Source organism: Rhinatrema bivittatum, chromosome 8 (genome assembly GCF_901001135.1).
Source record: "Rhinatrema bivittatum chromosome 8, aRhiBiv1.1, whole genome shotgun sequence".
Taxonomy (NCBI): Eukaryota; Metazoa; Chordata; class Amphibia; order Gymnophiona; family Rhinatrematidae; genus Rhinatrema; species Rhinatrema bivittatum.
In genome coordinates, this window is record NC_042622.1 from 263059861 (window position 1) to 263084081 (window position 24221).

A 24221-nucleotide genomic window follows, 5' to 3' on the forward strand; every position below is an offset into this window, starting at 1 on the left:
AAAGAGCCACATGTGGCTCCCGAGCCATAGGTTGGCCACTCATGGCCTGTAAGGCGCCACTCTCCTCCTGTCATTTTTGCTATACCAGACTAACACGGCTATCCCTCTGAAGATTAAATAAGCAAAACAGTTATGGGATAAGACAGAAGCGGCCAGAGGGTCAGAGTTTGCGGGTGGTAACTATGGATGGTTTAACTGTGGTTGTAAATGCCAATTATCTCACCCATTAGAGGCACAAAACAGGTCTCAGCCCCTCAAGTCCTTCTCGCTTGTTTATTTTTAGTGTGAAATTATTTGCAAGTCGGTTCATCCCCTCATCACCTTTCATACACACACTTTAATGCTGGCATAACTGAATCTTAAACTGCTATTTAGTATATAAAATAAAAAGCTCAATTCTTGCGCCCGCCCCCCCGTCTAAACAGGTGGCCCTGGGCTGGGTAAAGATTTGTAATCTGAAGCAGAAGATAAAGAAGAGATAAAGAGAGAAATCTCATTTCCAAAGGAGATAGAATAAGAAGCAGAAAATGCCCGGAGGTGATGACATTAACCTGTCAGAGGAAGGAGAAAGATCCTTAAACACTGATAGCCATCAGCAAAACAGATTTAAAGATAATACAAGACAAAGTAGCTGCTTTATATTAAAAAAACACCTTTGTTTGGTTTTTGCCCCCGGTTTAAAGACCCCCCCTCCTCCCCTCGTGTATAGTCATCAGAATGCTAGTTTCCTATTGCTCTGAGTATTTCCTTTCTGTATAACAATAGGGATTTCTTTTCTTTTTTTTTTTATACCTGGTGATAGTTTGGGGCAGGCCCCAGAGAGACCGTGAACGCAGCAAATACTAATTTAAACCCATCCTTGCAAGAATATGTCTCTCTGTCCATGCAAGGGTCTCCTAGAGAAGTAATGAAAACTTTCTGCTTGTTGGGGGGGGGGGGGCAGAGGTTAAATCTCCAACCCTGGGGGAGGGGGGGGGGGATCCAGCCTGCCATGTTTGTGCCCACGACGGCAGTGGCGATGCAAGCGCTGCTCTGCCCTGCCCTGCCCCCCTCCACCCCCTCCGCTCCTGGACTTTTCGAATCCATTCCCCCCCCCCCCCACCCCGTAAACTTTTTTCCCTCTTTGTCTTCCGACCAATCAGAGAGCGGAGCGCGAGGCCCTGGCTCCGCCCCCCCTCCCGCTGTCCCCGTGACTGTCCTTTAAGGCCTGCTGCCGGCGCCGTGGGCGGTCTGATGAGAGGGGGAGGGGGGAGAGGGCTCGCCCGCTCGCATCTGGAGCGCTCGTTAGGGGAGAGACTCGGACCGGGAGAAAGGAAAGCGATCCGGAATCAGAGCCCGGAAGAGAGAGAGAGGGAGGGATCCGGAGGAAAGGAAGGGACAGCTGGAAGGGGATCGGGGGTGGTTCCGAGGGTCGTCGTCCCCCCCCCCCCCCCCCTTTCCGTGGTTACATCGCCCGGGATTCGGCAGGATCCTTCCTCTTCCATCGCCCTAATCACGACGAGGTCTGAGCCCCGAGCCGCTTACTGCATGCACTGCACGAAGTCTGAAGCCGGATCCTCTCCCCCTCACCGCATCTGCACTCCGTACTGCAGCGTGGGGGCCCCCTCCTCTCTCGCTGCCTCTTTCCTTTCTGTACCGGGTCAGGAGCCTGGACCCCGATCTTCTGACTACATCGCCTCTTTGTGCACTGGGTCTGCACCCCCGATCCTCTCGCTGTATCTTTCCTTTCCTAAGTGGGGGGGGTCCTAGCCCTGATCCTGTCGCTCCATCTCATTTCTTTGTTTGGGGTACAGAGTACCCCGCGCCCCAGCTGTACGGGCAGACCCTGTTCTGAGGATAACAATGGCCAAGAGAACCGGCCCCCCCCTCCCTGTGGTTCGGCAATGATAAGGTGAGGGTCGGGGAGAGGCTGCAGGCCAGCCTGGCTGGACTCCTGGAGCTGCAGCTGCTGAAGGAGCTGCAGAGGAGCAGCGTGGAAGAGGCTCTGGGGAAGAGACCCCCAGAGTGGCAGCAAGGAGCAGAGAGCAAGAAGCCTTCAGGCAGCAAAAAAGAGGACCGGGTGCAAGTAAGGAGCAAAAAAAAAAAAAAACGCTATTAAAAACCTATGGGTTAGAAGACTATAATATGTATTGAGCCAACACAGAAATAATTAAAAGATGATGTAATACGTGTTTTCCAGACGCGTCTGAAGACGGGACCCACCTGCTCTGGAATGCGCGTGCACTACATCTTTTAAGTATTTTTGGTTTAAATAAAAAGTGTTGCCACCTGCTGAGACGGAGGTTTATCCAAGACCAGGGTAGACCCTGCAGCTAGGGGGTGGGGGTATCCCCCCCCCCCCCCCCTCTGTGAGGGAGATGCACTCAGGGCAACCTGGAGATGGCCTCCCCCTCTCTGTGGAGGGGGCCCTGATGATTGTGTAAGCTCTGTGGAGCAGGGACTGGTGGTATATAAATAGTGAAACAAATCCACACAGTGCTGTGCACGTCTAGCAGTGTTTGAGAAATAAGAGCTAGTAGTGGTGACTGGCTCCTGCCTGGCTGGGCGTTGTCACATGCTGGGTTTCACCTTCCTGTGCCTGTTTCCGCTCCACCTGTTTCATTTCCCTCTGTGTTACCTGCAGCTCCAGAGATCCCTGGCAGCTGCTGTCAGTAACAAAATCCAACCTCATGACTCCAGGAAGCCAGGCCTGGGAGCCCTGCACTTACATTGGGGGGGGGGGGGGAAGGCAGGATGGGAAGTTATTTGTTTTTTCCCTGGTGAGTTTTGATAAAATCGTTTAAAAAAAATTACTCAGCTCCACGTGTGTGTGTGTGTGAAACTTGAGCTGTAGTTTCAGATGGCAGGAACAGCCCTCTCCTGTGCCACCCTGAGTCTCTGGAGGCAGCTGAGATCATAAAGCCAGCTTGATTGGGTGGCCCGTGGTCCGTCACTTCCTCTGCACACTTAGAAACATAGAAACATAGAAATGACGGCAGAAGAAGACCAAACGGCCCATCCAGTCTGCCCAGCAAGCTTCACATTTTTTTTCTCATACTTATCTGTTTCTCTTAGCTCTTTGGTTCTATTTCCCTTCCACCCCCACCATTAATGTAGAGAGCAGTGATGGAGCTGCAACCAAGTGAAATATCAAGCTTGATTAGTTAGGGGTAGTAGGGGAAGTAACCACCGCAATAAGCAAGCTACACCCATGCTTATTTGTTTTACCCAGACTGTGTTATTCAGCCCTTATTGGTTGTTTTTCTTCTCCCCTGCCGTTGAAGCAGGGAGCTATGCTGGATATGCGTGTAGTATCAGTTTTTCTTCTCCCCTGCCGTTGAAGCAGAGAGCTATGCTGGATATGCATTGAAAGTGAAGTATCAGGCTTATTTGGTTTGGGGTAGTAACCGCCGTAACAAGCCAGCTACTCCCCGCTTTGTGAGTGCGAATCCTTTTTTCTTCTCCCCTGCCGTTGAAGCAGGGAGCTATGCTGGATATGCGTGAAGTATCAGTTTTTCTTCTCCCCTGCTGTTGAAGCAGGGAGCTATGCTGGATATGCGTGAAGTATCAGTTTTTCTTCTCCCCTGCCATTGAAGCAGAGAGCTATGCTGGATATGCATGAAGTATCAGTTTTTCTTCTCCCCTGCTGTTGAAGCAGAGATATGCGTGAAGTATCAGTTTTTCTTCTCCCCTGCTGTTGAAGCAGAGAGCTATGCTGGATATGCGTGAAGTATCAGTTTTTCTTCTCCCCTGCCATTGAAGCAGAGAGCTATGCTGGATATGCATGAAGTATCAGTTTTTCTTCTCCCCTGCTGTTGAAGCAGAGATATGCGTGAAGTATCAGTTTTTCTTCTCCCCTGCTGTTGAAGCAGGGAGCTATGCTGGATATGCGTGAAGTATCAGTTTTTCTTCTCCCCTGCCGTTGAAGCAGGGAGCTATGCTGGATATGCGTGAAGTATCAGTTTTTCTTCTCCTCTGCCGTTGAAGCAGAGAGCTATGCTGGATATGCGTGAAGTATCAGTTTTTCTTCTCCCCTGCCATTGAAGCAGAGAGCTATGCTGGATGTGCGTGAAGTATCAGTTTTTCTTCTCCCCTGCCGTTGAAGCAGGGAGCTATGCTGGACATATCCAGCATAGCTGGATATGTCCCTCACCAAACTCTCAGGGAGATAAAGTGGCTGACCCTAGTGGCAGATTAGAACTGGGGCCCAGGGAGATAAAAAGGTTTCCAGGTAACCTGGGAGAAGTGCGGCAGCTGCAGGGGAAAGGTCTGCCAGACAAAAAAAGAAGAAAAACTGATACTTCACGCATACGTGAAGTATCAGTTTTTCTTCTCCCCTGCTGTTGAAGCAGGGAGCTATGCTGGATATGCGTGAAGTATCAGTTTTTCTTCTCTGCCGTTGAAGCAGAGAGCTATGCTGGATATGCGTGAAGTATCAGTTTTTCTTCTCCCCTGCTGTTGAAGCAGGGAGCTATGCTGGATATGCGTGAAGTATCAGTTTTTCTTCTCCTCTGCCGTTGAAGCAGAGAGCTATGCTGGATATGCGTGAAGTATCAGTTTTTCTTCTTTTTTTGTCTGGCAGACCTTTCCCCTGCAGCTGCCGCACTTCTCCCAGGTTACCTGGAAACCTTTTTATCTCCCTGGGCCCCAGTTCTAATCTGCCACTAGGGTCAGCCACTTTATCTCCCTGAGAGTTTGGTGAGGGATTCGAGGCCCTTGTCCTCTCCTGCTCCAGACAGGGATGTGTATGGAAGGGTAACCCGGCCTGGCCCCTCCCTCCCTCCCTCCCCTGGGTATGGATGTGCATGTGTGTGGGGGAAGGAGGGAGTTGGTACACCCCCTTCCTTCTCAATCACTGGTACCCCCTCTGCAAGCCCTGGTTAACTCCCCCCGGGAAGATCCTGCACTTGGTAAACACTGAGCTTGTGATTCTAATCTACCTTTGAGCTTCTTACAGCAGGGACAGAGATCAGCCTTTGTGTATTTAAGGAGGGGTGCCGTGTATGTCCTTTAAACCTACCTGCAGCCTTCACCCTGGCGCTGGTATATACACACTGAACCCAGTGCGAGATACAGCCTGGGATGTCCCAAGGGCTCCGCGTCCTCTCTAGAGCTCTCTTAGTCCCAGATAGAGCTCATAGTGGAAGCTTAAAAAATCTGAGATCATCGGTGGACCACCGTGTACAGGGTCTGTGTTGCGCCACAAGCACAGTTGGGGGAAAGAGGATGCAGCCACAGGAGGCCGGGCCCCGGTGCCCTCTCCAACTCTGCACCCCTCCATCTCTCCAGGACCCTCTCAGCTCCCCAGGCCCCTGTCTCACTCTCTCTCTCTCTCTCTGTGCTTCTGTGCTCTCCTCCCACCACCTTGCCACTGAGGGGGGATATGGTAGAGGTCTTTAAGATCATGAGAGGTCTTGAACGAGTAGATGTGACTCGGTTATTTACACTTTCGAATAATAGAAGGACTAGGGGGCATTCCATGAAGTTAGCAAGTAGCACATTTAAGACTAATCGGAGAAAAATCTTTTTCACTCAATGCACAATTAACTCTGGAATTTGTTGCCAGAGGATGTGGTTAGTGCAGTTAGTGTAGCTGGGTTCAAAAAAGGTTTGGATAAGTTCTTGGAGGAGAAGTCCATTAATGGCTATTAATCAAGTTTACTTAGGGAATAGCCACTGCTATTAATTGCATCAGTAGCATGGGATCTTCTTAGTGTTTGGGTAATTGCCAGGTTCTTATGGCCTGGATTGGCCACTGTTGGAAACAGGATGCTGGGCTTGATGGACCCTTGGTCTGACCCAGCATGGCAAGTTCTTATGTTCTCTGTTCCTCCGTGCCCTCTTCTGCCTCTATCTTTCTGGGACCCATCCCTGTTTCTCCCTTTCTCCCTAAGATTCAGGAAACTTTATTGGCATGATAGTTTGTAAAAACAGCAGTGGATTGCGAGGACCTGGTGAGAAGGGGGGCAACTGAATGGCAGATGACACTTAACATGGCCAAGCGCAAAGTGATGCACCCTAGGGCAAAATAATCCCAACGACGGGAACCACAATGCTGGTGTTCACACTAGGAGTCACCACCTGGAAAAAGGGCCCTTGGAGTCCTTGTGGATAATACATTGACATCCTCAGCTCAGTGGGCGGCGGCAGTCAAATAAATAAATAAATAAATACGTTAGGAAAGATGTGAAAAAGAATGGAGAATAAAATGGAAAATATTACATTGCTTCTGTATCGAGCCCTGGTGTACCGGCACCTTGAGTACTGTGTGCAGTTGTGGTCGCCTCATCTTAAAAAAAAAAAAAAAAAAAAAAACGGAACTAGGAAAAGGTGCAGAAAAAAGTGACAAAAATGATGAAGGGGATGGAAAGATTACACAGGGTTAGGGCTCTTCCGTTGAGAAAAAGAAGGTTGCGAGGGGACTTGATAGAGAACTCAGAAAGGATGAGTAGAGTGGGACGGGTTATTTACTTTTTCAAATAATGGCAAAACAAGGGGACACTCCAGGAAAGCAACAATCAACAGATTTAAAACAAATCGTAGAAAGTACTTTTTTTTTTTTTTTAATGTTGCCAGAGGAAAAGTCCGTAGCGCATTATATTAGCCAGGTAGACTAAAGAAAGCTCTTACAATCCTTGGGAGTGAGGAATCAGATCTATTTTAGGAGACCTGCCAGCAGTCGGAGATAGGATGCTGGGCTCGATGGACCTTGGGTTGACCCAGCATGGCGTTTCGCGTGATCTTATGTTTTTTCACCTGTGTTACCAAAGTGTGTAAAGTGGTTAAAATGTAAAGGAAGAGAGAAAAAAAATATATACCAATAAAATAAAATGACAACCTGCAGAAAAGCTAACAACGGCAGTTCCCAGCTTCTGGCGTGGGCTGTGTTGCCTCTGGTTGGGTTATGTTCCTGGCCCGGTGGCAGGACACAGCATGTTTGGCCCCTAGAAGTGGTGTTCTTTCTAGGTCCTCTCCCCCTCCTCCATTCTCTTGTTCTTGATAGGCCTAGTGGGAGGGGGTGGTGGTGTTTTAGGGGGGGGAATTCTGGTTGGGCAAGTGAGTGACATGAGCAGGACTGACTAGAAGGGAGGAGGCATTTGGGGACGGAGGAGAGAGATTTGAGATTTCTTCGCTTGCCTCAGAGAGGGGGAGATGGGATTCTCTGGCTTGGGCTCTGTGGGGGAGAGGGGGTGTCTTGCCACAAGCATATTTGGGTGGGGGGGGGCAACTAGTCCTGGTCACTGGTGGGAGACTATTTCTTGTTTTGGGTGTAGGCGTCTGGGGGGGGGGGGGTTGCTGAAGGTGGGGAAGATTACTTGTCTTTCCTCAGATGAGGGCACCTTTAGCTGGGGGGTGTGAGAAGCTGGGGTTTCTCTCGTTTGACACTTTATTTTTTTACTTCACTTGATAGGAGAGAGATGTGAGCTGCAGCGACAGGAGCTGGTCGGAGGACATTCTGAAGGGCAGCAGGAAGTTCCCTGTGTTGGGGATCCTGGAGCTGGACAGTGTGCCTCGGACTGGCCTCGGGTCTGAGCCGGAAAAGGTGACCGACGTGGGCCCTAACTCCAGCTTGTGGCTGGGGAGAAATGCCCAACTCTTCCCGCAGAGCGCCACCGACGCCCAGGCGGAGCGCAGGCCGCACCCGGGAGAGCCTCAGGACAGTCCAGAGACAGACTCCAGGCCCAGTTCAGGTACGTGCTGATTCTTCGGACGGAAAGATTCAGTTTAATTCTGCTTTCCAAAGTCTTGAAAAATAATTTATTTTAAAAAAAAAAAACACTTCTAAACTGCCTCCCTGTCCATAAATAGGGCCACCCAAAGCGGTGTACAAAATTTAACCCACATTACAAAACGAATAAAATGCACAAAAATTAAAACAAATAAAAGCGGTGATAATAAACAGAAAAAAAAACCCTAAAACAACATAACTGACCCATAAAATCACACAGTAACAGTAAATACACACAACAGCAAAAAAAAACCAAACCAGTATTCAGGGCAGCACTGAACAGCTAGATCAGCAGCTGGGTGTCCAGTAGCACCTGCAGGGAAACAGCCAGTTTACGAAGTTGAAGGTCATTTTGTTCCTGTCTGATTTCCATGGGTAATTTTACTCCATAGTGTGGGGTCCTCTGCAGAGAATATCCTGTCTTGTATCCCAGACTTCCTGCCTTAGCTTGTGGGCTCAGACGATAAAACTTGTTCATTAGAATGTAACTGGCGACCCAGGGTAAACCAATTCAATACGTTCCTCAAACACAGGGGCCCCCTTACTTCACAGGGCTCGAACATAAGAGACAAGATCTTAAACTGTGCACGAGGAGCTCACCGGAAGCAAGGGTAGTGAAGGCGAAGGCGGGGATGGAGTAAACTCCCCCCTCCACTCCCACGCATGGACAACTCTGTGGCCATGTTCTGGGCCACCCGGGGCCTGTGAACGAGCTTCTTGGGGAGCCTGTGTGACCAAACAAGAGGCTGAGCCGTTGTCCTAAATGCTTTTCAGTCTAAAAAAAAAGAATGAATTCCAAAGTGCTGTCCCCTAAGCTGTGGTGGCACGGCCTACGAGGGAAGCGTGAACCCTGGCTGTCCGTGCTGCACCCGGGCTGGAGACAAATGGAGGACTTCTGATTCCGGGCCTTTGCATTGCGCCTTTTTGTTTGCATGCATGCAGGGGACACTCACAGAAATGCCCGAGTGGAGGGGGATGCGCTGAGCTGCTTTTGCCTCTCTCTTGCTCGCAGGGTTTTACGAAATCAGCGACGTGGGCTCGTCTTCCCTCTCGGACTCCTGCATGTCGGTGTGCAGCAGCTGCCCTGGGGGCTCCCGCTGGAGCATGAACTCCCTCTCCCAGCTGCCCCTGGTCCGGGAGAGTGGCTTCCCTCGCCCCCGCTCCACGGACGAGGCGGCAGTGCGACTCCAAGACCCTGGGGTGCCGGGACTCTTCGGAGCCAGCGGGGCTCAGTGCCTGGCCGGTCACATCTACGGTCAGCGTCCAGGATCCCGAAGACCCGTCTCAACAGGTTGGTGAGACGCGCCTTCCGGTGCTCCCGTCTCCGCAGGGAGCATCCGTCGGCCGGGCATGGGAAGATGCTCCGTCGATATTACTGAGGCGCGGGAGGTGAGGTCTGTGGCTCCGGGTTCGTACAGGGGGTTATAGCGAGAGAGCCAGTGCATGCAGTAAAATGGGGAGGAAGGGAAGATACAAAAAGAGACTGAGCTTAGGGGGTTACAATGAGAGAGCTATCAGGGAGAGAGGAGGATGTAGGGGAGTGGGGCCTATGAAGACGTTACAAGGCCTGTGCATCACTCTCTCTTAAGGAGTGTAGATAATTTTCCAGTCATGCACCTTGTTGTACTCATCCAGGGGGGAGGGTCACCCTCCCACTGACCTCAGGAAGGTCACGAGAGCTATCCTTGTTCCGATGGGCTCGTTGGTGTTGGTGGGGTCAGGGGGTGGGGGTGGTTGGTTGGAGATTTCATAGGTGAGACCCTGGGAGAGCTCTTGATTTATTTATTTAAGTTCTTTTAAATATACCGATGCTCAAGACAAGTCTTATCGAACCGGTTTACAGTGAACAAGGGGAGAAACCAATTAACAGCAGGCGTAGAAAAAAAGTTACAATAAAACAGGGAGTGGAAACTTGGTCATTAGAAAATGAGGGATAGATTAAACAGTAAGAAACGGTGAAATAACAATGAGTAGAGAGCTGTTGATTAGGTAGTAAAGCTTGTACGTTCATTTAGTGGTTTTAGTGGAGTTGGCCAAACAGGTCCATATTTAGGGGGACTGAGGGTGAGACTGGGAGGGAAGGTGGGCGGGAAGGGGTGGGGGGCAAGGAAGGAAAGCACTAGGGAGAGGGGAGATAGACGGAGCTGGAGGAGGACAGTATCTTCAGCGGGATGCTTGAGTGAATAGCCAGGTTTTCAGTTTTTTTTCTGAAGGAGAGCTGGCATTTTTCCTGGCGTAGATCAGGGGGGGAGTGAGTTCCAGTAATGCGGTCCGGCCGTGGAAAGAGCTCGTTTTTTAATAGAGTTGTGTATAGAGGATTTGCTAGGGGGGACCTGGAGGAAGTCTCTGTAAGCGGATCTAATTGGTCTTGATGAAGAGTGGAAATCGAGAGGAATGGTAAGTTGTAGAGATGATTGCTGGTAGATGGTTTTGTGAATGATGGTCAGTGTCTTGAAGAGTATTCTATAGTGGATGGGTAGCCAGTGTAGAGATTTTAAGATCGGAGTGATGTGGTCTCTGCGACGGGTATTTATGAGGATCCTGGCTGCCGCGTTTTGCAGCATCTGTAGAGGTTTAGTGGAGGAGGCAGGGAGACCGAGTAGTAGCGCGTTGCAGTAATCGATCTTTGAGAACAATATGGCTTGAAGGACTGCACGGTAATCATGAAAGTGTAGGAGAGGTCTAATCTGTTTTAGGACCTGTAGCTTGAAGAAGCCTTCTTTAGTGGTGGCGTTAATTAATTTTTTGAAGCTCATTCTAGAATCCAGGGTGGTCCCTAGGTCTCTCACCTGGTTTGTTAGTGGTATCGAGGCGGAGCTGGCAAAATGGTTATTATCGTTGGGGGGAAACGACCAGGAGTTCGGTTTCTGAATTATTGAGAACCAGATCGAGACTGGTGAGAAGGAGATTGATAGCGTGAAGGCAGCTGTTCCAAAGGTTTAGGGTGTTGGAGATGGTGTCCTTGATGGGTGTAAGGATCTGCACGTCGTCGGCGTATATAAAGTGGGTAAGGTTATTGAGTAATTGGCGTAGGAGAAAGTGAGGAACCTTGGGGTACTCCTTGTTTGGATGGTACGGGGGGGGGGAGATTCTTTATTCGATATTTTTACTTTGTAGTATCTGTTGCTTAGGAAGGATTTTAGCCAGAGGAGTGCAGATAACCGAGAACTGATTTCTGTCCCACATCTTTTCACAGGTGATCTGGAATTTCTACCCCCGGCCCCGCACCTGACTGAACTCTCGGCACCGTCGCAGCAGGAGCGGAGCCCTCAGCTGCAGCTCTACGCCTGCGACCTGGTGTCCCATGCCACCAGCGATGTCTACCGGTATCCTAGCCCCCTGCATGCCGTGGCCTTACAAAGCCCACTTTTTGCCAGCCTGCCCCAAGAGGAGCTCCCCGACGGCCAGGACAGTGCTGCCCCAGGGAACAGGCCCACCTTGCCCAGCCAGTCCTGCTTCTCACCAGAGCTGCACAGGTGCAGGGTGGAGCGCTACATCTCTAAGCTAGTTCTGCGACATCGCTGTCGCTCGGCCTTGACCCGCTCCGAGCTCACCCTCCTGGCCGGCCAGCAGAAGAGCCTCTCCTTAACCTCCGTGTGCAGCGGCCAGCCACTCGGCTCTCCTCCAGGCCTCAGCCTGCCGCCCCGCCCTGCCTCCACGGGATGGAAGGTCCGCAGACGCATATCTACCTGCTCGCACCTGAGGCCCCTCGACAGTCCCGAGGACCCCCGAGACTCCCGGGCCCCCCGCTGCTACTCCGTGAACTCGCAGGAGAGCGGCTCCGTCGGGTCCAGCACCACCGACGTCTCAAAGGTCAGCGACCTCTCGCTGGGGTCGCTCCTGGAAGACCTGACGCTCTTTCGCGAGCCGGCCGCCTCTCCCGCCCCGAAACCGGATCGCTGCCGCAGCCTACGAGAGCCGGCCGGCCCGGAGCACGGCGTGTTCTCCGGCAAGTGGAGCTCGCTGAAGTGCGGCCGCGAGACGGGGAAGCTGTACAGAGGGAAGCACGCCTCGCAGGAGCTGGTGAGGGCCCCCGAGAGCCGCCCGGGCCCCGAGCACAGCTGGCTGAGCCCCCGGGAGCTCCTCCGGAGAATAAGCACGCGCAGGAAGCCGGCGCCGCGAGGGAACGGCTGCTGCAGGTCCGAGGTGGATGTGAACGCCGTCGCGGCGAGGCGGGCGGGGGGGTGTGGCTCTCCGCCGTGGGAGGAGAGAGGCCCCCCCAGGCAAAAGTGGGCATCCGTCCAGGAGATCTGCAGCTCCAGTGCCCCGGCGCTGCCCAGAAAGCGGGCCCAGCGGGGCCCGGCTCGCTTACTGAGCCGCCACCTGTCCACGGACTCGCCCCTGCACTTCTGTCAGCAGCACGGCCGGGTGCGCCTGTGGGAACAGGCGGCCGGACCTGGCCTGGGCGAGGTGGATGCCACCAGCAGTTGCAGCCTGGCCGGAGACTGGATCCAACAGGCCGTCTGGATGAAGGGAATGGCCCCTGCCACCCTGGACGCTGGCAACGTGGCAGGCGCCAGCTTTAAACTCCATCGCACCAGGTCCCTGAAGGAGCTGAGGAGGATGGTCTGCAGATCCATGAAGCCTTTCAGCCTGGGGGGGCAGGCCTCGTCCAGATAACCCCGGATTCCCGAGGGCCGAGTGACTTGGGGGGGCACACGTCTGCCTCATCCACTTGCCCCTCCGTCTGTGCATCCTGATGCCCACATCAGCGTAACCTGGTGTCACCAAAAACAGCATTTTTAAAAAATGCAGTCCGTTGGGAGTATAATTTCCAAATGGTAAAACAAGTCTGGCGTGGGGGGAGCCCAGCGACCTTTTTTCATGAACACCGGAGGATCAGGAATTGACAGAATGTTTTGTTTTGTTTTTTTTTTTTTCCTCCGGCTTTGGTGGTGGCTGTGATTTATTATGATTGTGACCTGGACATTCGCTCTGATTTATAGAAACCGAGCCCACAGACTGTGATCATATTGCTGCCTTGCAAAAGTTTTTCCCCGCTCTTGTAAGCTTTTCACATTCTGTTGTCTAAAATGATTGCAAATCCAAAAAGGGCACTGGAGTTGGGGATTTGTTCTACCGATCTTCTCCTCCGCTAATGAAATAGTGGGGCGCACCCAGCCTTCGCACGGGCAGGCACTGTAGACGTGGCGAGGACTCGTACGATCTAAAGAGCTGAAATCCCCCACCAGTCTCTCCCAAATTTTAAAACAAAAGGGACCCATTTGCACTCCAGAGTGGGGACTCCTTCTCTCCACATACACAGAAGTCAGTTTGAGGTGGGCACCCACCTTGGTTTGTCCCCTTGGTGGCTGCCAGAGCTTCTCGGCGGCTGTTGCTCCCAACACTCGGAACGAGTCACGGCCGGGGCTCCCTGTGCCGTCTCCCCCGGCCCGGGGAGAAGACAAGAGGCTGGAAGGCATCAAATGAAGAAACTCAGAAGGAGGGTAGCGGGGGGTAGAGAAGGAGGTGCCGTGTGTGGCCAGCCCCGTCCTGCATTCTGCCCGCTGCTGATCTGACTCCGGGGCTCGTGCCGTGGCTACGAGTCACCCACGACCGCACGTGTTCCCAGAAAGGAGCTCCTACGTGTTTTTGAGGGGCGCTGCCGGTGACTCTGGTTGCTGCGAGGTTCTAAGAGCAGGGCCCAGGGGCCGGTCTGAAGGCGCACAGGTCTACCCAACATACTCTACACTCTCTCACCGTGACAGAACAATTATAGAAATATTCCAAAGAATATGAAAACTCTTGCTTGCAGAGATCTTCAAACCGCTTGACTCAAGTCCGTAGTGGAAGCCCCTTTTTTTTGTATCCGTAACATTCCCGAGTCATTTAGGAGAAGTACTGACCAGCTTTGCATACAGTGGGATGGTGCAGTTTCTGCCCTTCCTTCCTGCGAGAAGAGCTCACATTCTTTCACGACGGCTGGGGATCATCTGTGGACCGCAGTCTTACTCTTGCCACAGATTTTCTGCTGGATTCAGCTCTGGGCCTTTGCCAGGCCCACTGGAAGATGTTCACTTTCTTCCTGCTGAAGGGCTCTAGTTGTGCTTTTGCTTCGTGCGTAGGAGCGTTGTCCTGCTGAAAGGTGGATCTGCTCCCTCGCCCTCGGTCTTTGGCAGACTGGAACAGGCTTTCCCTCCAGGATCTGCCTGGACAGTTGTCCTAGATATTTTTCCCTCAACTTCACAAGCCCTCCCAGTCTTTGACACTGCAAAAGCATCTTCACAGCATATTACTGCCTCCGCCCTCCTTTTAGGCCCGGCATTAGCAGGGCGGGCTGCGTTTGTTCACATCTTCCTTATCAGCGCGACCTCAGAGTTCCACTTTGGTCTCGTTGCATCATCAAGTCTTCTCCCACAGGCACACGGTAATCCCCCTAAGTGTGGCCCATCCTATAGCTTCCCTTCAGCGGTGGCTTCCTCCTTGCCCCCCTTCTGTACAGGGCCATGTTTGTAGAGTAGGCCTTGAAACGGTTGGAGCCGTCAACGTTTCTCCCCCCCCGTCTGTACTTCTTTTAAAATAAGGAAGGCCTCACCGTGACGACCCGCAGCCATTTCCTTACCCCATGGCGGCTGAGTTTGGAGGGTCTCGGTGGTGCCAAACTGTTTCCACTTTCCAGTGATGGATCCGACACTGACACTGCCCTCCCAAGGGATTTTCAAACTCATTGACTGTTTCTTATAACCTCTTCCCAACCTCTACCTTGTAAATAACGTTATATTGGCGCCCTTTCAGCAGCTCCTCGTTTGACGGTTTGCCCTCCGCCTCATCTAACAGAAACTGCTCCGTTCTTCACCCATGAGTATTTGAATCAGTTTTAACAGCTGTGACTGGACACGGGTGGGCTCTGTTTTAACTTATGGGCCTTGTAAAGGCAATTTTTTTTTTTTTAAATGGAGCTAATTTGGGTTTGATATGAGCAAGCCTTTTATACAATCTAGACTTTTTTTGTTTGTTTGTTTTTAATTTCTTTTGGAATATTTCTATAATTCATCTTGCACGGTGAATCGACGATATGTAGATCAGTGAAAAAAAAACCACCAACCTCCTGCTTTAGGACTTCTTGCTTTGTAATTTTTAGACAGGGGAATGAAAAAAATGTACAATGGGGTAAAGACTTTTGCAAGGCAACTCTCTCTCTAACCGCATCTCTGGTCACAGCCACACGAGGCTACTTTTTCTTAAAACAAATGTGCATATTTTTTTTCTTTCTTTCATGACTTGGGAGCGTCCCTGGCTCTGTACCCACTGACAGCGTATTTAATAAAGACCTTGTTGCTTATTTACTAATTTGTGCGGAGAGGGCTGTGCTGGGAGATGAGGCGGTGCCACACAGGCCCTTTTGTGCTACAGCTCTAGCTCCTTCTACTTCTCTTTCGTGGGATGCCACTCGCTTTACTTTTATTCTGCTCGCTGGGGTACACAGGGCTGGGAGGAAATGGGATGCACCCTAACCCAGCTCCCAGACCTCTCCTGTGCTGATTTAAAGTGTGTGTGGGGGGGGGGGGGGCACAGTGGTCACCTCTGACCCCCCGGCCGGTACTGTTTTCCACTGTCTGGGCTGGGATGCAGCGGGTGTAGTCTCAGCTCCGGGATTAAAGCTGATTACTGTTTTGTGCAGGAGCTTCAGAGGCAAAGGAGAGAGAGAGAATGGTAATTACGGCTGGGGGCAGGGCAGATTTTTTTTTTTTTAATATTTCATGATGGGCCCGGGAGGAGCTTCTCTCTCGCCTTCCTTTTTGGCAGTGGGGAGCTGCATTAAAACCGTCTTACCTGTGGAAATAGTTTTCTTTAGCAGATGAATAACCCTTTGCTTAAGGCTGAAAGTGAAGGCTCATTCTGGGCCCCCCCCCCCTGTCATTAATCCCAACAATGGTTTAGAGCTGCACAATGGCGTCAGGCAGCTGGGAGGAGAAAGGGTAGGCCGAGATAAAGGATGTTTACAAGGATGGCTGGAGGCTGAGCCCAAAGCAGCTTAAAGGGAAAAGACTAATCAAGGAAGGTGATATAAAATGATACAGGAGTGATTAGACCAGCCAAAATAAGGGAAGGAAGACCCCCCCCCCCCCCCCACAGGAAAGGCAGCCTTCCTCAGCACTCAAGCGTAGCAGGATCTTCACATCCCCCGGTACTAGTGCCAGGGTTCACACACCTAGCATTTCAGCGCAGCTCACAGTGCAGGGCACTAGTACCAACGGGATCCTTGCACCACAGGGCACGGCTGCCAGCCTTCACTCTCCCAGGATCTCAGTACCAGTGCCCTGGGTGCTAGTATTCACACCCCCAGCAGGATCTGCACACCTTAAGGCCAGGATGCACACTCCTCGCTTCCGAACATAGTGAGGTCCTCACACTACAACTTATTTCTATAGTGCTACCAGCAATGCACAGTTCTGTACAGATTAAAGGGAAAAGACTAATCACGGAAGAGGGTATAAGATGATACAGGACTGATTAGACCAGCCAAAATAAGGGAAGGAAGACCCCCCACAGGAAAGACAGCCTTCCTCAGCACTCAAGCATTGCAGGATCTTCACATCCCACGGTACTAGTGCCAGGGGATAGGAGGCAATGTCCTTTCACAGATTACAAACTGATTAAAAGACAGGAAACAGAGAGTAGGATTAAATGGTCAATTTTCTCAGTGGAGTGCCTCAGGGATCTGTATTGGGACTCGTACTTTTCAATATATTTATAAATGATCTGGAAAGCAATACGACAAGTGAGGTAATCATTTGCAGATGATACAAAATTATTCACAGTAGTTAAATCACAAGCAGATTGTGAAAAATTACAGGAGGACCTTATGAGACTGGAAAATTGGGCATCCAAATGGCAGATGAAATTTAATGTGGATAAGTGCAAGGTGATGCATATAGGGAAAAATAACCCATGCTATAGTTACACAATGTTAGGTTCCATATTAGGTGCTACAACCCACGAAAGAGATCTAGGTGTCATAGTGGATAAAATCGTCGGCTCAGTGTGCTGCGGCAGTCAAAAAAGCAAACAGAATGTTGGGAATTATTAGAAAGGGAATGGTGAATAAAACGGAAAATGTCATAATGCCTCTGTATCGCTCCTTGGTGAGACCGCACCTTGAATACTGTGTACAATTCTGGTCACCGCATCTCAAGAAAGATATAATTGCGATGGAGAAGGTACAGAGAAGGGTGACCAAAATGATAAAGGGGATGGAACTGCTCCCCTATGAGGAAAGGCTGAAGAGGTTAGGGCTCTTCAGCTTGGAGAAGATACAGATGAGGGGGGATATGATTGAGGACTTTAAAAGCATGAGAGGTCTAGAACAGGTAAATGTGAATCGGTTATTTACTCTTTCGAATAATAGCAGGACTAGGGGGCACTCCATGAAGTTAGCAAGTAGCACATTTAAGACTTATCGGAGAAAGTTGTTCTTCATTCAATGCACAATTAAGCTCTGGAATTTGTTGCCACAGAGGATGTGGTTAGTGCAATTAGTGTAGCTGGGTTTAAAAAAGGTTTGGAGAAGTCCATTATCTGCTATTAAGTTGACTCAGAAAATAGCCACTGCTATTACTGGCATCAGTAGTGTGGGATATACTTAGTTTTTGGGTGCTTGCTAGGATTGGCCACTGTTGGAAACAGGATGCTGGGCTGGATGGACCCTTGGTCTGACCCAGTATGGCAAATTCTCATGTCACATAAGAGGCAGTCCCTGCGTCATGGAGTTTAAAATCTAATCAAGTCACACAGACAAGACAAATAGGAGGTTTCAGGAAATTGTTTATTACAAAAATCATTGTTCAAAGCAGGAAGAGCCAGAGTTTGGTTTAAGACTTAACATCAAAGAGGGGCGTTTTTAGATGGGAATATGATAAGAGGGGGGCATGACAAACCATCTCAGGAAGGCCATTGCAGGCTTATGGCACAATGGGATAGAAAGCACAGAAGCGGGGATGGTGAGAGAGAAGGGCACAGATGAGGGAGGGCAGCATGCCTGAACAGAGGTCATGAGGAGGGATGGAGGATGAGATATACGAGAACAGAGCCAAGTAAGAGCTTTGTAAGTGAATACCCTTGTAGGTGAGAAGTTTGAAGTGTACGTGGAAGAGGATGGGGAGGTTTAAGTCAAGCAGCAGAATTGTGAATAGACCATGGTATGCAGAGTTCAATGAGAGACCTGTGAGCAGCAGATAGCAGTGGTTAGCAGCAGGTGATGAGTGGCTAAGAGTTTTTCTGGTAGTGGGTTTAGAAAGGAAGAAGTGACACATTAGTGCCAGGATTCGCACTCCAAGCCTCTTGAGCACAACTGTTACAGCAAAAGAGATTGAGTAATTGAAGAACATTTGAAGACATCATTTTTCACAGTGATTTTTATTATAGAAAGCAATTAGAGATTATCTCTGGAGCCTCCAAGTCCTTCTGCACCTCATTGATCTCCACCCATGACATTGTACTCTGTGGTATTCCCCTCTGCTCCTTTTCCCCAGGAGAGATTGGGCTACCAGTGGGATTTCAATCCCACAGCCCCCTCTAAATCCCTTTTGCTCCAGGAGGGGAGGGGAATATTACAGCCCTTATAATATTCCTAACCCAGACCCCCATTCACTCAGCAGGGAGCCACTGCAGAGTCCCTGCCCCACCAGCAGGGGGTGATCACACATCCCTTCTCCCTCTTCACTGTTTTGACCCCCTGATGTCTGTTCACCCACCCTCCCCCAGACACCGCTGATGCTCAGATACAGATGAGGGTCTTGGCTCTGATGGGAAGGATGGGTAAGGAAAGGGGGGTTCATGCTCTCTATCCAAACATGCCCAGATACATCTGCTGCTGCTGCTGTTGGTAACTGCTGAGCTCTGATTCGGTAAGTCGCAGGTATCTCTTCACATTGGTATCTATGAAAAAGGAAAAATTGTGAGAGAAACGCCTACACAAGAACTACTCCACTTTCTGCCTGGTGTCAGGCGCTGTGACAAGGCAGGAGCCATGTCCCTACCTCCCGGCTGTTACCAAGATGCTGTGCTCTCTCTCACCTTTTGGTTCCCGGCGGGCAGCCTCTGAGAGGTAGTGGTGGGCTTGGTCATAGTCCCGAAGGTGGTAGAATGCTACACCAGCACGGTACAGCGCCTTTACGTTCTCAGGCTGCTGCAGAAGAACCTTCAGGCTGTATTCTCGCACTCGCTCATAATTCACAGGTTCCATGTGCAGAAGGCAAGCTGTGGGCAGTGAGGTGAAATCACATGATCCAGGGCATCAGCGTAAACTCTAACCTCATCCCCACTCTTCCAGTTGTGGTAAAGCGAGCAGGTAGCCAGAGGAGAGGATTCTCTTCTTGCATAGCTTACACACTGCCAGTGATGATTTTCTGCTCCTTTGCTTTGGGAAGAGTGAGGTTCACCATATGGTATGCCCTGTTGCTGAGATTATTAATCTATCTCCTCCATGACCCCGGTCAATGCCTTCCCCCCCCTCCTCTCACCTGCTAGATTGTTGTAGCAGTCTCTCTGGGTGTTGTGTAATGTCTGCTCCTGTGCTTGGGTCAGGGCCGGAGTTTCTGCACCAAAGGCCTGGAGGGAGGACAGCACACTGGGGTCTAATCCCCTGAGCTGGAGCAGAGCCCGGTGATACCTACTGACAGCATCCCGGAAATGTTGCTCTTTGTAGCTCTGGTTTCCAGCTTCCTTAAACTTCTGAGCCTGCTGCAGTCGGAGATTCAGTGCACCATCTGGGGAGACCTAGAGCAGCACATAATGAATTCAGGGAGAGAGAAGGGCACTCATGACTTTCCACCCCTGTTTGCCAGAGCTCAATCTGTTCTTACTACAGACTCTGCTAGCCCATTCGACACTGATTTTCTATTCTCTCTACACAGGGGGGGAGGAGTAAGAGGGTCTGAGACAGGGTTTGTGGGGTGTGAATTATATCTGAGCTCCCTGGTCCATGTTCTACAATCAAGGAGGGAACAGGCAGCGTCTCTGCGTTACGAGTTACAGCGCTAAACTCTCAGGCCAAGCACAGGTGTAGTTTGTCTGCTTAGTTGGGAGGGGGGGGGGGGGCTAGGAAAAATCGCCTGTGAGCCGACTCAGCACTAGCCCAAAGCATTTGGGGCGAGCGGGACGCTGCTCAACCCCCGAAACCATGCCTATAAGGTCCGTGTCCTACACTAGGGAAACGGTCAAGCAGGATCTCTGGGGTACGAGTTAAATCTCCGAGCCCCACCCTAGCCCATGCTCTACCCGGAGGAGAGGGGGGTCAGCCACGATCTCTGCAGGATGAGTTATCGCTTTGAGAGGGGGGGGGGGAAAGGGCGGATAAGAAGCGTTCATTGCAAAGCCGCCGGCGCTCTGCCCCCGATACCTGATCAGCCATGCTAGGAAGCGGTAACTCCCAGGATCCATGCTGCTTCCTGCTCTGCCGCGGCCTGGCCACGCCCCCCCTCCAGGAGCACGTGATAGAGGACCCGCAGCTCTGCCCCCGATACCTGATCAGCCATGCTAGGAAGCGGTAACTCCCAGGATCCATGCTGCTTCCTGCTCTGCCGCGGCCTGGCCACGCCCCCCCTCCAGGAGCACGTGATAGAGGAACCGCAGCTCTGCCCCCGATACCTGATCAGCCATGCTAGGAAGCGGTAACTCCCAGGATCCATGCTGCTTCCTGCTCTGCCGCGGCCTGGCCACGCCCCCCCTCCAGGAGCACGTGATAGAGGACCCGCAGCTCTGCCCCCGATACCTGATCAGCCATGCTAGGAAGCGGTAACTCCCAGGATCCATGCTGCTTCCTGCTCTGCTGCGGCCTGGCCACGCCCCCACTCCAGGAACACGTGATAGAGGACCCGCTGCTGAGCCGCCATTGGCCAGACTGTCAGGTACTAGGCGTTACCTTGGCGACGAGCAAGAAAAAGACTTCCTTATTAGAGAGGAAGCCCCCCTAAAGCAGTGAATTTTTGGTCCTGTGGCACTTACCATCGAGCTAGAGTTGCCAACTGTCATGAAATTTTCCAGACTATGCAGATTTTTTGGGTAGTGCATGGAAAAAAAGGAAGTCCTAAAATGTTCAGAAATGCCCTGATTTTAGCCCTCCACCTGCAGGTTAGCATTTGACTCTCCCCTGTAATGACTCAATGTTTCATGATTAATGTTACATGGTTATTGTTTAATGTTCCATGTTTAATGTAAAGCTTATTGCTGCATTACTTTCTCTGTAAACCGATAAGATGTTCAAAACGATTGTAGGTATATAAAAAACGTTAAATAAATAAATAAATAAACATACATACAATATAGTACATGCTTTGTTAGCTACTCTATATTCAATATGTGTTTGATGCATTCATTTTGTGTCACATTAACTTCAGTTCATGATTTAATCAAAGGCCTTAAATAATTTACAACACAGTAGTTTGGTCCTGGGCTGGTTAAAGCAAACGGTTTGTCACATTTGGCTCACTGACCCCTCTGTTCCTGGCCCCGCTCCCCTTAGGGTGTGTGCACCGACTGCTGGCAATTTAAAGGGCTAATGGCTGGAATCCAGCAGAGGCGCCTCCTGATGACCTCATAGCCTCCTCTGTATTTAAGGCCTTCCTGGACGTCCCTTCAGCACCTCAGCAATAGGTTGACTCTTTTGGAGAAGTGCTTTGCCTCTGCATGTGCCTGGTTCCAATTCCTGCTTCCTGGTTCCTGCTGTGTGTTGTTCCCGAGTTCCTGTCTTCTGTTCCTGGTTCCGTTTGGCAGCCTGGTCTGTGTTTGAGTTCTTGTCTTCATGGTCAGTTTTCCTGTCATCTGTCTTCAGCATCTCGTCCTGCTCCAGTGGTCCCTTGTTCTTCATCCTGCTCTTCTGGCTTTGACCTCAGCTTGGACTTCTGGCTTTGATCCCGGATTGGACCTTGACTCTGCATGACCTCTGCCTACTACTGACCATTGCCTGCTTCCTGCCTCTGACTGAATTCTGCCTGCCTCGACCACTGCCTGAACCATAACACTGAGAGAACTCTGCCCTCCTCTGACCACTGCTTGACTCAGACTCCGCCTGCCTGCTGGCTGCCCTGACCACTGCTTGACTCTTACTCCACTGTCATCTTGTGCTGGCCCGCAAAGTCCCTTACGTAACAGATCTTCACCTCCACCGAAGCCCATGCCTAAGTCCAGCTGGTCCCAGCAACCGAGGGCTCAACCTAAGAGGAACGTGGGCTGGTATTGGTGAAGCTCCAGTTGGGCCTCTGCCTCAGCCAGCAGGGCTACTCCCTACAAGTTGCACCAACTCCCTTTTGGCCTAAGGGTCCACGCTCTGCTGAGGCCATGTACCTGGTGGAGGCCTCAGGTCTTCAGGCTATTCCAGGTCTAGCACATGTTACGATTGGGCACAGGTCTCATGTTGTGAACACCACTATGAGGAGTGTCTCGGGGTGGAGAGAGACAGTAGTGTCTAGTACTGGCTGGTGCAGGCAGGAATGAGAAAACCCTATGGTAATTCTAAAGGTGGAGTAGACAGATGGAGTACAACACAGGCTGGCAATATCTGATACTAGATGCATAGAAGTATGGGTGAGCTTTAGTACTGGATCAGCATGAAGGTATGTATGAGAGTGACTGCAAGTAAAAGTGAACTGGAACTGGGTGCTGGTAAGGCTGAATACCGAAGGCATGCAGGTAAGGGTGAAACTGACGAGGTATATGTGATTAGACTGAGGGAACCTAAGGAGACAAGACAGACAGACAACCCAGGACAACTCTACACTGGACATGAAACACATAAGCCTGAAGACAACAAGGCAAGAAGGGGACCCGAAGGTCTAAGACAAGGCAGAGACCCTAAGGCCACACACACACCGCAACGCAGAAGGCCCATAGGCCACACGCACACAGTAATGCTGAGGGTCCGAAGGCCACACACAGAGTAAGCAAGGCAATGCAGGGTAGAAGGCCCGAAGGCCAAACACAGAGTAAGCAAGGCAACGCAGGGTAGAAGGCTCAAAGGCCACACATAACAAAGCAAGGAAGGCTAGAGCAGGGAGCCCAGGCGAGCTCGATGCTGAAGCACCAAGGGAACTGCTAGACAGGGTTATAAAGGAAAGTCTGGGGTATAGAGTAGGCAGGAAGGAAGGAGTGGGCCAGCCAGAAGAACATGCTCGTGGGGGACCTCTGGTGGTGAGGCGGCTGCATAGCAGCCATAGCCGTAACAGTACCCCCCCCCCTCCCGTCAAGGCCTCCCCCTCCTCCTGGGTCCCAACTTTGCAGGGGGTACTGAATAATGAAGGCAGACCCCCTCCTGGGGTGATGCGGTGGGTTCAACTTCTTTCTGGGGTGATGAGGCAGACACCAACCCCAGCTGGGGCAGCAAAATAGTCCATAACCCCTCCTGACGCAAGGCGGCTGGCTTGGATCCCTCCGGGGGCGGCAGCAGCTGGACCGGTACGGGCCCCTCCGGGGGCGGCAGTTGGACCGGCTCGGGCCCCTCCGGGGGCGGCAGCAGCTGGACTGGTACGGGCCCCTCCGGGGGCGGCAGCTGGACCGGTACGGGCCCCTCACGGCGTGTCACGGCAGGCTCAGGCCCCCCTTGAGGCACACCGGTAACTCTAAGCCCCTCCTGGGGCACAGTGGTGAGTCCAAACCCCACCTGGGGTGGTAGAGCAGGTTCCAGCCCCTCCGGGGGCAGCAGGGCAGGCTTAAGCCCCTTCTGATGCACAGCGGTGAATCCAACCCCCAAACCATGGTTCCTTGAATCTGCAGCAGAGACTTGCAGCTTTGTGAAGACCCAGGCAGCTTTGGGCCGTCTCGGGAAGGTGCTCGTTACAGGCCGATCAGCAGCTGTGGGAAGCTGAGCCCTGCTCGGGTTAATTCGTTCCATCTGCTTTTGTTCTTGAGATTTTAGAATGGAAGTCCTAGAAGTTTTCTTGACCAGGTAAGTTTTTGGTTTTCCTGAAGTATAAGTTGCTTTTTGGTGAGAAGTCTTGTGAAAAGTTGTGCTGAAATGTTCTGTTTGCAAACTGCCCAGGGTGGAAACATTCTTAGTTGGGCCAGAAGCAGGGCAGAGTGTAATAGCACTGGCTGAATCTTTTTGAGGAGAAGGTGGCCCGTTAGCTGTGCAGCGGGGGCAGGGTTTGCCTGGAGGCAAAAGACAAGGGAGACAGAGACACTTCCACCAGCCTGGTCTGGGAGCATTACAGTTTAGGCATTCATGATAGAAGGAAATATTCTTTTTATGACAATTGCTGCATGTCCAATGATCCAGGTCAGAAAACTGACAGGCTAAACAGTTCTGGTATGTGGGGTAATTCAGGGTTTGACAAGAGATACAGGTAACAAACCGTGGAGACTCACCCTCAGAATATAGAGTCCTCTCTGTCTCTCCAAAAGCGAATGGCTTCAGCATACTGTTACGACTGGGCACAGGTCTCATGTTGTGAACACCACTATGAGGAGTGTCTCGGGGTGGAGAGAGACAGTAGTGTCTAATACTGGCTGGTGCAGGCAGGAATGAGAGAACCCTATGGTAATTCTGAAGGTGGAGTAGACAGATGGAGTATAACACAGG

The 24221-nt window shown here is 51.2% G+C and overlaps 2 protein-coding genes across 6 annotated transcripts; one reads left to right on the forward strand and one right to left on the reverse strand.

Moving 5' to 3' along the window:
• The first annotated feature begins 1217 nt into the window (after positions 1-1217).
• Positions 1218-15333, forward strand: LOC115098310 (dapper homolog 3-like). Its single transcript, XM_029614837.1, has 4 exons — positions 1218-2065; positions 7391-7670; positions 8721-8999; positions 10905-15333. Exons 3-4 carry the CDS (start codon positions 8771-8773, stop codon positions 12326-12328), a joined length of 1653 nt encoding a protein of 550 aa, XP_029470697.1. The 5' UTR covers positions 1218-2065; positions 7391-7670; positions 8721-8770; the 3' UTR covers positions 12329-15333.
• A 2120-nt stretch (positions 15334-17453) lies between these two features.
• On the reverse strand, positions 17454-20489 carry TTC9C (tetratricopeptide repeat domain 9C). 5 transcript variants are annotated; one of them, XM_029614842.1, is made up of 4 exons: positions 20421-20489; positions 19324-19426; positions 18725-18907; positions 17454-18586 (listed from the first exon to the last, which is right to left on the reverse strand). In XM_029614842.1, exons 1-4 carry the CDS (start codon positions 20430-20432, stop codon positions 18492-18494), a joined length of 393 nt encoding a protein of 130 aa, XP_029470702.1. In that variant the 5' UTR covers positions 20433-20489; the 3' UTR covers positions 17454-18491. The 5 variants fall into 5 exon arrangements, with proteins under 5 accessions (XP_029470702.1, XP_029470700.1, XP_029470698.1 ...); XM_029614840.1 differs by having other exon boundaries at positions 19171-19426; XM_029614838.1 differs by lacking the exon at positions 20421-20489 and adding an exon at positions 20049-20261 and having other exon boundaries at positions 19171-19426.
• Positions 20490-24221: the final 3732 nt, after the last annotated feature.

What these genes read in the sequence shown, in the direction of transcription:
- LOC115098310 (XM_029614837.1), top strand. Translation starts at nt 8,771, where the DNA reads ATGTCGGTGTGCAGCAGCTGCCCTGGGGGCTCCCGCTGGAGCATGAAC. An exon ending in CCGAAGACCCGTCTCAACAG is followed by an intron (nt 9,000 to 10,904) that starts GTTGGTGAGACG and finishes ATCTTTTCACAG; the next exon opens with GTGATCTGGAATTTCTACCC.
- TTC9C (XM_029614838.1), bottom strand. Translation starts at nt 20,213, where the DNA reads ATGGATCCTGGGAGTTACCGCTTCCTAGCATGGCTGATCAGGTATCGG. An exon ending in CTGCTACAACAATCTAGCAG is followed by an intron (nt 18,908 to 19,170) that starts GTGAGAGGAGGG and finishes CACTGCCCACAG; the next exon opens with CTTGCCTTCTGCACATGGAA. An exon ending in TGCCCGCCGGGAACCAAAAG is followed by an intron (nt 18,587 to 18,724) that starts GTGAGAGAGAGC and finishes CCTTTTTCATAG; the next exon opens with ATACCAATGTGAAGAGATAC.